Source organism: Oreochromis aureus, linkage group 1 (assembly GCF_013358895.1).
Source record: "Oreochromis aureus strain Israel breed Guangdong linkage group 1, ZZ_aureus, whole genome shotgun sequence".
Taxonomy (NCBI): Eukaryota; Metazoa; Chordata; class Actinopteri; order Cichliformes; family Cichlidae; genus Oreochromis; species Oreochromis aureus.
This window is the reverse complement of record NC_052942.1, coordinates 11,592,879-11,605,108: the sequence shown is the minus strand read 5'-3', so window position 1 is coordinate 11,605,108 and position 12,230 is coordinate 11,592,879. Positions and strand designations below refer to the sequence as shown.

Here is a 12,230-nt window from a genome sequence, read left to right as displayed (position 1 = left end):
TGAAGACATGAGCTTCAGCAATCACCAATAAATCTTGGTTTCCTCTCGTAAACTGCAGAATTTGAATTCAGTGCCATTATGCACAAAGGGCCAAGCCAACAAACGACAATGGTTTTCGCGTTTCAAAATGAAACGTGTAACCTTTGAAAGCTTTTCCTATTTCTCTTTGTGAAATCAGCTTTTGCATAAACCACTGAAAGCTTTTTCAAAATAAGGCATATTTACGCCCTTCAGGTGACAGCTTGTTGGCCTTCTGAATTCCACTAGCGCCTGCGGCTTGAAAGAGATTTTGACAATAAATTAATGTGGCTTGTTTTATATTTTGATTCATGTTTGTCTGCAGATCAAGGATTCAGTCCCTGTAGTTCTCAGTGAAGCATAGCAGCTCTCTCTTCCGATAATACCTGCATTCACTTCTGCACTGAATGCGGATATCTGTTGCATACCTCGCTTCAATTGAACACGTACTCAGATGTTGCCCTCGGTGTGTTAGTATTGTCCAACTGAATCCAGTTTCAACAGCTTCCCAGTCTGAAGTCACACATTTTATACTCGAGTGATTTCTCTGTCGGGTTCCAAGCGATAAGTAGAAATCAGATGCTGTTCAAGGCCACCGGCAGGTTTGCGTTGCTCAAGTGTCTCGGAGCAGACGGGAGTGTTTCTTTTCCCACATTCAAGTTTTATAAATGCCTCATAGTACCGTTCAGTAAATATTTCAATAATGCATGTTATACTGGAGGAATAAAGGTCTGCTGCTTTGTCTTGGTTTGTATTTTTGTGGCTCTTGTCATTGGCGGTTAAGTGTTCACGGTGTCAAACAGTGTCAAAAAAATCCCGTTATGCATTCACTGACAGGCGAACAGAAACGAGGCCGGAATGACAGGTTCAAACAACGGCTCGACAGCATTCACACACGAAGACGCAGTCACCATTTTAAAAGCCCTGAAAATGTTTTAAGATCTATGAAAACCTTTGTAGACAACTACATCACAGCTGCAACTGTTTATGCGTGAGGGCGAAAAGTTGCATAAACTGCTTTTGTCAGAATTACAAAGGCACAGGGTCATCTTTTAAATATCTCAGCCGCACAGGCAGAAGCTTGATCCGAAGCCAGTGGATGAATGGATTCAGAGATTCTTTAATGTCACTGTTAGACTCAAACCCATGTGACAAATGAAGGAGACTGCACAGTGTTTTAATGATGCAGAGCAAATAATGCGTACAGTAGTGTGTGATTGTCAGCAAGTCGGTGTGTGCGCAGTGTTTGAGTGAGAGAGTAGCTCTGCCAGTCAGTCAACCAGGGGAATACAGAGTACAGGAGAGGACCCTGTAGGGTTGCTTTAAAATCTTTTGAGCCCAACTTGCTTAGGTGTGCTGTATCTCTAACCAGGTCAGCTCCACCCACCAATTTCCTGTAAGAAATTGAAAGACACAGCAAGTAAGGAAAGGACAACAAGAGGCCAGCCCAGAGGCCGTCGCCAGTAAATGAATCGCTGGCATAGACAGATTCTGTTTGCACCACCACCAAGTTATTAGACATGGCAATGGAAACAACAGCAACGGAGTGCAATTTCAACAAATTGTGAACTTCAGACAATCATTATAGAAGCCCAGAAAAGGAAATACGTTTTATGTGATGGTCTCAGGTCTAAAATCACAAACGGAATAAAAATACTGAATGGAAAAAAGTAGCACAGGTTTTAACTAAGTTCAAAGCCAAAGGAACCAAAAGAAGGTAGAAGCCATATTTGAGTAACCACCAAGACCTGTTATTGGCACATCTATGATTCTACACTAGCACTTTGGATTCATATACATGTGTATATATATATATATATATGTGTACATATATAAATATATATATATATATATATATATATATATATATATATATATATATATATATATATATATATATATATATATATATATATATATATATATATATATATATATATATATATATATATATATATATATATATATATATATATATATATATATATATATATATATATATATATATATATATATATATATATATATATATATATATATACATATATATATATATATATATATATATATAGATATGTACAGTCCATATATATGTATGTGTGTGTGTGTGTGTGTATTCTTTTGCTAGTACAAAGGGGAGGAAGCATTACAGCAAGCAAACTTTTTCAGCACTTGTTTGTGCAACTGCCAAATGTTCTCTGTTTGCTGTAAAGAGTATTTCTAAAAGTTACGGTGAAAACTCAATGGGAACGGTTTTAGACCATAAAATGCAAAATGGTATAGCTCCATTGTAGAAACATTTAATGGCCATAAATCAAGAAACAATACATAAATTTAACTTTTACTGTCATAATATGTAGAAATCTTTTTTTTTTACTGTGAAAATCACTTTTTTTTATCATGTTTATGCTGAAAATACAAAAATATCATATATATCATATATAGTCATATTTAAGGTAGGCATAATAGCCTACCATAATGTCTTATACATAGGCAGAGTAAGTTTTACAGTAAAGTTTACAGAAAAGTTCTTGCCACAGTTGCCATTTTTTACCACACAAATAGTTTTCTTGATCATAAGAAACCTTAACTGAATACATATTTATATATATATGAAGAAACAAAAAATTGTGTTTCAACTACATTATATAGATCAGAGGTGTCTGGATATACTCCCAATCCAAAAAGGCCTGTGCTACCATGACATCGCTGCACAACCATAAGAGTGGCACAAGGTCAGGTTGAAGCACCTCATCTCGGTTCCTAAGTCCAGTAAGATTTCCACCAAGAACAATAAGATCAGAGATGCTGCTCTCATCGACATGCAAGGCTGCAGCTACAGCTCAGATACGCATGCAAGCATCCAGCGTGCCGATAGCCCGGCCTCGATTAACTTCAGCCAGGCGTAGCATGGTGGCACATGATAATGTGTATATACTGGTTTTTGTATTCTTAGATCGGCTTGAGAATGTGGTAAATTGAACCATTTCTGAGGTGTACAAGTGAGTTCATTTGTGTTTGGTAAACAAATGAATAATCCTGCCACTGACTAAAAATCAACTGTAATTGAAAACTACTCATAGACTATGTTTGGGTTCCTGAGAGATGTACTGAAAAATCAATCAAAACATAAATGTGCATTTCTTTTTTTTGACATATATATTACCCTGTTAAAGAATTTTTTTAAAGGCAGTTAGAGTCTGTCTATTTTATTTTAAGGACAGAAGTTGAAGTCTGAACCCAGCTGTACATCATCTAGTTCTTATTTGAGCTGAGCCCTTTTTTAACTGACACGTTAGAGCATCTTTTCACAGTGAGGAGAATGATGCATAGATGAAGGTGGAGGCAGTCCAGGGGAAAGTACAGTCCAAAACAAGATTCATGAGAATCCACTGAGACCAGGACGGAAAGTGCAAATTCGGCACACGCTGCACTTTTAGACAGAGTTCAGAGTTAACACCTACCACTTGAACACCACAGAATTCTTGAAAAGGCCAGAGCTCTGAAAGAGAGACTGTCTGTCAACATCAAACGTAAACCTGCTGCAGCGCTCGCTGGAAATGGATGATATTCATGAACCAGGATGAGTGGAAAATGCAGGTGACGTGGACCTTGGCAGGACTTGCATGTGATGACTTGTGAACACACACGCGTCACTTTTCCAGTCCAGCTCTTTTTACTCACAATGCTCTCGGTATCACGCCTGCCCACACACACACTAGCCATAGACTCTTCATTAGAGCCTCTCACAGGCACACTCATCCATCCCCACAGGCAATATCACAGGCCTGCCTCTACAGCATGGGTAGTAATGACTGCACAGGTCGCAGCCTTACAGTTCAGTGCCACTGTAAGGATTTTTCTAAACTAAACTGTTGCTGTTACTAATCATCCCTGTCTTAAGACAGTGTGGTGCTTGTGCTTGTTATGCACAGTGTTGCACTTGAGCATGTAGTTGAAAGCTTCTTAAATGTGTTGAATGGGGCTTTAAATTTGCAATAAAGGATTTTTGGACATATACATCTTTCTTTTTAAGCTGAGCAGACAACTGCTCATAGTTTTCCATTCTAATAACTTTACCTGCTAAATCCTCCTCTGTGTTGGCCAACTAAGCAGCCACAAAAAGCTGCCAAATCCCACATTAGGAGCAAGGAAAGTGAAATTCGTGGTGTAGTCCACTAAGTAGTGGCTACAACAGCCAAAGAATTGTTGTGAAGACATTGATTGCAGTTTCTTTTACATTTTTTTTTAGCTTGCTCTGGATCGTTGTTGATGGGCTTAGTGTCTGGCATGGCAGGTTCAGGTTTACTAACGTGGGGTTTCCCCCTCCTAGGTTTTATGAGAGTCTGCAGTGAATGTCAGACAATAAAAATATGAATTTATATATTTTCAGATGCAGCTTTGTGGTCCAAGGGGTTTACACTTGGGCAGCATTTTGATGAATAACTCCGAAGATGTCTGAAATTTTGGCTTACTGCATGACTTTCCATATTGATCCAGCCGAGAACTATTTTGCTACGCACCAAGGAAAAAATATATATATATATATTTTTCAGTACAAGTGAAATGCAGAGTTGATTGTGTTTGCTTTCTCTGGCTCTGAATTAGCTTCTTGATGTAAGGAGATTTATAAAATAGCACAATCAGGAAGGTAAGTCTGCAGAAATGAATAATTAAATTAGAACAGCACTGTAGCCTGTTATGATAGCACTTACCCTTTTACTACAGTGTGTCAGGCAGGCTTTTCTCCTGTGTATCTGTCATATTGACACACACAGAGCTCGCCACCCGGCTTTAAAATGTCTGCGGTGCCCATGTGTCACATAGCTTTCATTGCAAATGCCACTCCCATTACTTCTGATGTCCGCTTTCATCTGCACAGAGACAGCCACTTCCTTTGCTTTTGATAATACATCTCCTTTTCTTTACTTGCTTACACTTCTGAGCAGCAGGATAACTAAGACTAATAATTAACTTTCTTTTCTTCCTGCCTCTTAGGTACACAAAGATTGTACATTTAAAAGTGATTTTTACATCTAGTCTAGATGATGAAACTGTCTTGGAGACAAAAACAAAAAATGGCGAAGCAGTGAGAGGGGAGAGAGAGTTTTTTTCTTTTTTTCTGTCAACTTGCCTTCAGAATAAATTCAAGCAATGTCAGACATGAAAAATTCAGGCCCTTCTCATGTCTAAGTGATACAGCCAGCATATGTGCTGCTCCTGTACTCACATTACTGCTGTTTGTACTGCTGAAGGGAGACAGAGACAGCAGGGCTTCGAATTTGAAAAGTTTTCCCAAAGAATATTAGGTCAGAGAGAAAGGATTAGTAGATAAGGATGTTGCCACATGGGATCCTTTAGCTTAGGAGTATTTTCTATCATGGTTTCTTTATACAGGAGGAAAAGAGTCATTGTAAGGGTTCCTTAGCCTATGTATTTACTACAAGACATCTTAATAGTGAGTTTACTTTTGGGGGCTAATGTTTGCTCATCCTTTGTGCATATTTTTTTTCTCTGTGTGTCTCTGCAGCCGTGCTACGAGCGGGTAAAGGACTGGCTTAATGAGAACCTGGTGGCACTTTGGATCTTTGCACTATGCACAGCACTTACTCAGGTAATTACAGCTGGAATGCTGTGTGATTTTTTTTCCCCCCAAGACCCTTTAGCTCCATCCTCGCTATCTATGGCACTGCTTCAGAAAAAGGCTCCTACTTTGAGATAAATAAATCTAATACTGCCCGTTTCCTTTGCATTAAGCGTAGGAACGCAGGATTTTTGTGGACAGCTTGAGCCTATATAAGCCTCTTGTGTTACTGCTGAAGACCACATAGGGAGGTTTGACTTTCCATAAAATTCTTTTATCTCCTTTCCAGCCAAGTGATACGTGATGTGGTTTCACAATCTGGGTGGAGAAATATGCTCTGCCTGAGAACATCGATCACACGAGGCTCCTGTGTGGCTGTAGGCTGATTTTTAGTCACCCATTAGAGTCTCAGTGCCCTTGAAAACCCTGCATGCAACATCCTACGTGATAAACCTACACAGAGCAAAATGAAAACTAGATCGAAGAAGGAAGAGCTTCCGGTCTTGTCGTCAATAATCTGTGGTACAGTACAACACAAGGAATTATTTATGGTTTAAATAAGTGCAAGTAAGAATTTTACAAGTGAAAAACCGAGTGAATATCTAACAGAACGAGCAGAGACTTGTGGTGTAATCATAGACTCCACGCTCGCCTGTTCAACTGCTCGTTAACACAGATATGTAATCAACCAATCACATCGCTGCAACTCAGTAAATTCTATTCTGAGGTTCAAATCGAGCATCTGAATGGGGAAGAAAGGTGATTTCAGTGAGTCCTGTGGGATTTTCCCACACAACCTTATTGATGTCCGAGGTCAGAGGAGGATGGGTGGACTGCTTCAAGCTGAAAGGAAAGCAACAGTAGCTCAGAAAACCACTTATTACATCCAAGACATGCAGAAGGGCATCGCTGAATGCACAACACATCAAACCTTGAAGCAGATGAGCTTCAGCTGCAGAAGACCACAGGCTGCAGTTTACAAACAAACTCACCACAATTGTGTAATAAAAGATTGGAACAAGGTTCAGTTTGGTAGGGTCAGAATTTGCTGTAAACATCATGAAAGCAGATTTTGGGCTCCTGCAAACCAAATGAGGATCATTCATTTTCCTTAATGACCACAGCATACCCATCTTCCGATGGCTCCTCCCAGTAGGATAAAGCTCAGATAATTCCAAACTGGTTTCTCTGCATCCACATTCACCAGATCTCAGTCTAATATAAACAGTGGACTTTGCTACAGCATTTTGTCTGTTACCATATTGATTTGAGAAACCGAAGGCACTGCATGCTCTCACCAACCACAAAGCCACAAAAGGAAGTTCTCCACTGGCTCCATGTTTTTAGACCTCCATCTTTTATCTACAGTCTGTGGGTACATATAATTATTTACGATAGCTGATGTTAGATGAATTAGATGAACTGATGGAGCACAGCCGATACTGCTCATATTACTGCTTGATCTAACAAAAGGCTTGTGTGCTTATGTTACACAAGATTTTTCATTAATCATCAGTGGATATTATTCACATCAGTGGCTGCTGTTTGGCAAGATTTGCATAGTTTTTTTAAAGGCTCGCAGACATCTCTTTATTTAGCAACACACAGCTTGCACACAGCTCGAGAGAGATGTCTAAAAATCCCTTAAAGTGCAGAGTGTTTTAGGAGGCACTTTAGGAATAAGCATTTTAGGAGTGGATGAGTTTTAGATAAACCCCAGAAGATTTTTTTTACTCATAGCATTAGAGACAGAGAATCGTGACAGTAAAGCAACTTCAAACCTACATGTAAGAGTCTGCTTATACATAAACCCAAATATATCCATAAATTCAACAAACCAGTGACTAGACAGTTCGGATAAATGAGGGATTATCATAATAGTAGTTCATATAAACACAGGCAACTGAAATTTAAAAAAAGGTACTTATATTTTAAGACACCATGTTGACTAAAATTGAATCAAGGGAGTGTAAAAACCATATTTTCATCCATCCTGGCTGTGCACAAAAGTTAGCTTTAGGGAAGTTTTATGGTCAAGGCTCCAGAGAAGTCTTTAATCAGGGTTTCCTACGGTGCGTGCGACACAGCAGGGTCTACAGGAACGTTTTAAAATGGGTTACAGATACTGGTAACAGCAGCCATTAAGCAAGCTCACTGAATTATGACTCTCCCGCAAATCAGAAACAATAAGGGCCAGTTCTGTATAATGAAACGATGTTGATTTATTATTCTAAAAAGTTGGAACTGTATTAATGGAGCTGCGTCATTTAATTCACTCGCAGTCAGGCAAACGCATACTTGGATTGCATCTGCATTAAGCCATTTAAATCTGAAAAGCAGGTTTTTTTGTGTGTGCCAAAGTGATTTGTGCGCACATTAGCATTGCGGTGTCATTTCTGTGTCCACAGTGAAATGTCTGAATGCCACCATTTTGCAACATCTCTGTTTGTCCCCCGCGCACAATGAAACGACTACTCTGGCATTTTAAGCTTTAAACACTCCAGAGACCAATTTAGTAAAAGGTCTGTTTTCGGGGGAGAAAAAGGCTCTTTTAGTCTGAATGTCTGGGCGGAGAGCTGAAACAGAGTGAAAGAGACACATTTACAATTTACCTGGCCTAATGTGGACGTGCTCCTACATGGAAACACGGGCATTTATTTTAGTCTTTTAACGAGTTAACACTTTAAATTAAGGCACCTTTGTTTACTTTAACGAGTTTTTTTATTAGCATGCAGATGAGCAGCATACTGGCTCTATAACTGCCAGGTGATTGATTCAAAAACTTCCTTATTTTTCTAATAGAAGAAAAGTATGTTGTTGTGCATGAAATATTGCTCTGTATGAACTCCCATGAGGCAACTGTCACTTTAGCAACTCATGAAAAATTGTGCAAACCTGCACAAAAACCGAGCGCTAACAGTGCCCAAATGTCACCAAGTCTTTACAACTCAGTCTCATTCAAAAGTGAGTTTTTTACCCAATGAATCCACTGATATTTTACTTTAGATACAAGTTCCCCGCTCTAAAGTTACCTCCTCTTCACACGTAGTGAATTCATTATAGAAGACAACTGCCACTTAATTAACAGACTCCATCCTCAAGTGATGTGTTGCACCTTGAAAAAAGTGGAGAACCATTGAGATGCACAAGTTTGATTTTAGTGGTACAAGAACAAAGTCATCAGAAGTAGAACTATCTCCTTTATTAATGAACCACTTCAGAGGTTTTCAAACCAAACTTGAAAGTTTTTTTTCAAAGTTTCTTTCAAGGCTGAGAACAAATGCACTGCCTAAATTCACTGAATAACTTTCAGCTGACTGGCTTTATTGGTGTGTAAAGGACTACACAGGTTCAGCCATATCTATAATGCATCATAATGAGTCTGTGTGGGATAATGTGTGTGTGATCTCACGTTACATAACACTTTATAATACCAGTGTCAGTGAATTGTAAATTGATTATTACTTTTTACTGGAATCAAACGCATCATAATTATTGCGATGTTTCATTGTTATTAGTATCATTTGTGTTACTATAATTGTAGATTGTATTGTATAAAATAATGACTGTATGAATACATATTGTATGATGTATTGCATCATAACCTAACATTTAAGATTTTATATATCATGTACAAACCTCTTATTTCTTTATATTTTGCCCACAAGGAGCCAAACTTTCTAGTCCTTGTTCTATTATAGTTATTCTTTGTACTCATTTTGAGTCCAGTCCTTATACATGACCATTTTCAGGGGAATGTTTTTTGTTATACAAACATTTAAGAATAAATAAGTCATCTAACTCAGGGGATGGTGCTGTGTCTACAAATAACAGACAACTCATTTTAAATTGTATCTTTGGGCACTTTGTTACTAGCAGCAGGTCACAAAAAATATAATCTGTTCTCATTTCTTTAGCTGAATCTATGAAAAATACCAAAGATAGCATAGTTTTACAGACTTGAAATAGTGTTTTCAACCTCAACAATGAGATTCCCAAATAGCTATTAGCTGAAAACTTGAAATATCTTAGAATGGCGTGCAGTGTGTCCTTTATAATTAATCCTAAACGAATAGGAAAAAATCCAGCAAAAACCTGACACATGCATCTGGACCTTCAACTAATCTGTCTACTGTTCTCTGAAGCATTTCAGCCAGTAGTGTTGAGGATCTCTTCAAAACAATTCTGATTGCAGATAAGTACTGTTAGATTTTCATCCACTGTGCAATACTATCTGGCAGCAGCTTCATTTTTCAGTATGACAATGATCCCAAACACGCTGCCATTACAGTAAAACATAGCTGGATAGAAAAAACACAGTGGAACACTATCAGTCATGGATTGGCCTCCCCAGAGCTCAACACTCAACATTATTGAAGGAGTGTGGGATTGTGTTGAAAAACAACTGAACAAAAAGTCAACCAACATCCTGAAGACTACTTAAAGAAATGACAAAACTTGACTAAGAGAGCTCAGACTGTGTTGAAGAATAAAAGTGGTCATTTTTAATTTAATTCAATTCCATCCATCCATCCATCCATCTTCATCCGCTTTATCCGAGGTCGGGTCGCGGGGGCAGTAGCCTAAGCAGGGAAGCCCAGACCTCCCTCTCCCCAGCCACCTCCTCCAGCTTATCCGGGGGAACACCAAGGCGTTCCCAGGCCAGCCGAGAGATATAATCTCTCCAGCGTGTCCTGGGTCTGCCCTGGGCCTCCTCCCGGTGGGACATGCCCGAACACCTCACCCAGGAGGCGCCCAGGAGGCATCCTTGTCAGATGCCCGAACCACCTCAACTGGCTCCTTTCGATGTGGAGGAGCAGCGGCTCTACTCTGAGCCCCTCCCGGATGGCTGAACTTCTCACCCTATCTCTAAGGGAGAGAGATAGGGTGAGTTCAATTCAATTTTATTTATACAGCCCCAAATCATAACAACAGTCGCCTCGAGGCACTTTATACAATAATATAACAGAGAAAACCCCAACAATCATGTGACCCCTGTATGAGCAAGCACTTTGGCGACAGTGGGAAGGAAAAACTCCCTTTTAACAGGAAGAAACCTCCAGCAGAACCAGGCTCAGGGAGGGGCGGCCACTGGACGTGACCGGTTGGGGTGAGAGAAGGAAGACAGGACAAAAGACATGCTGTGGAAGCGAGCCAGAGATTAATAATAAGTAATGATTAAATGTAGAGAGGTGTAAAAGCACATAGTGAGTGGAAAAGGTGACTGAAGAAGCAACACTCAATATTATAACTGATACATGATATTGACTTTCAACCTCTGTTTTTGTCTTACTTAAAAAAGATAAAGCAGAATATTTAGCCAACATATCTTACACTTATTTGAGTGTTGGGACTGTCTCCTTATCATTATCAGAGATACACGTCCTCTTCTTTCAGCAAATCATCACATCTGCCTCCTCAGCCTATTACTAGCATCCTTCTCTGTCAGTAGGATACATCTTCATCCTACTGTGATCTTTCTCTCTTCCCTAGCAGCTCTATCTTCACCGTCCTTTGTCAAATAAGTTAAGTTAGCTACACTAAGAGTTCCTGTAACAGTGGGAGAATATCTTTTTGTCATGTATGGTTAAGCAGGTACACAGCGATCCAGAAAGTGAGCTTTTATATTTCACTCCCAGATCGCTGAACCCTTTAATGGCCGGCCTGTTTTTGTTGTGTTTGTGCAGATCCTGGGTCTGGTCTTCTCCATGACAATGTTCTGTCAGGCAGTGAAAGTGGAGACCTTCTACGCCTAGCGATCGACCCTTCCCTTCCACCCTTTGGCGCACTTGGATTGTTACTCATCAGAGAGGAACGGACATAGACCCACCCTTTTCTCCTCGTTCCTCTCTCCCTGCCTCTCCACCTGCTCCCCCTTCCCCCTCTTCTTTCCAGCGGTTGTCCTCTCTGTGACATTCGCTCTCGGATGTCACCGGTCAGTTTTCTTGCTAACTATCAACAAGCACAGTGTCAGTGTAATACCTGAGTTCCTATGGTTTGCTCTGTGTTGAAAGCTAATTTCTGTGATACATTTTATGAAACAGTATTACGAACATGTATAAAAAAGAAAACAAAACAAAATCCAGTGTAACCCTTTTTTTAATCTGTGTTTCGGTTTTAAATTATTTTATGGTTTGTATGTGTTTTCAAAACGAGAGCTACAGTTGAGCAGTGTGCACTGTGTAAAGTGCTTTAAGTGCATGTCTCCTGCAATGATGTGTATTAAATGTTTTGGCTCAACCTTATCTTGTCATTCCTTAACAGAAAACACCATTCTGGTTTAATGTGTAGTCAAGCTTTATTTCTGCCTGGCATTCTGGATGCTTAGATAAAAAACAGGAGCAATAATGGAAAAAAGGGAAAAAATGCCACGTAAAATTGTTAATTTGGCCTCTCTGCCGCGGCACACTGCAGTCATTAAAACATTTTGTAGCGCCTAACTAATCAGGCATTAATTAGATACTTTAATGAAACCAGCGACCAAGTCTGAAGCATGTGCCTTTTTTATTTTTTATTGGCTGGATTTTTTCATGGGACACGGGAATAAAAGGAGGAATTTAAATGAACAATACAGTAGAAGGAGCCTTGAGACTGCCCTGGGGCAATTTCCCTTCCAGCACCAATCAGC

General features: G+C 39.4%; 1 protein-coding gene across 4 annotated transcripts in view; it reads left to right on the top strand.

Moving 5' to 3' along the window:
• Nucleotides 1-11,842, top strand: part of tspan4a (tetraspanin 4a) — a 156,458-nt gene extending 144,616 nt beyond the window's left edge. For all 4 annotated transcript variants that reach the window (XM_031744520.2, XM_039606931.1, XM_039606968.1 and 1 more), the window contains 2 exons: nt 5,549-5,632; nt 11,290-11,842. In XM_031744520.2, the coding sequence (XP_031600380.1) occupies nt 5,549-5,632; nt 11,290-11,358 (153 nt within the window). In that variant the 3' untranslated portion in view covers nt 11,359-11,842. The remainder of the gene's footprint in view (nt 1-5,548; nt 5,633-11,289) is intronic.
• Nucleotides 11,843-12,230: the final 388 nt, after the last annotated feature.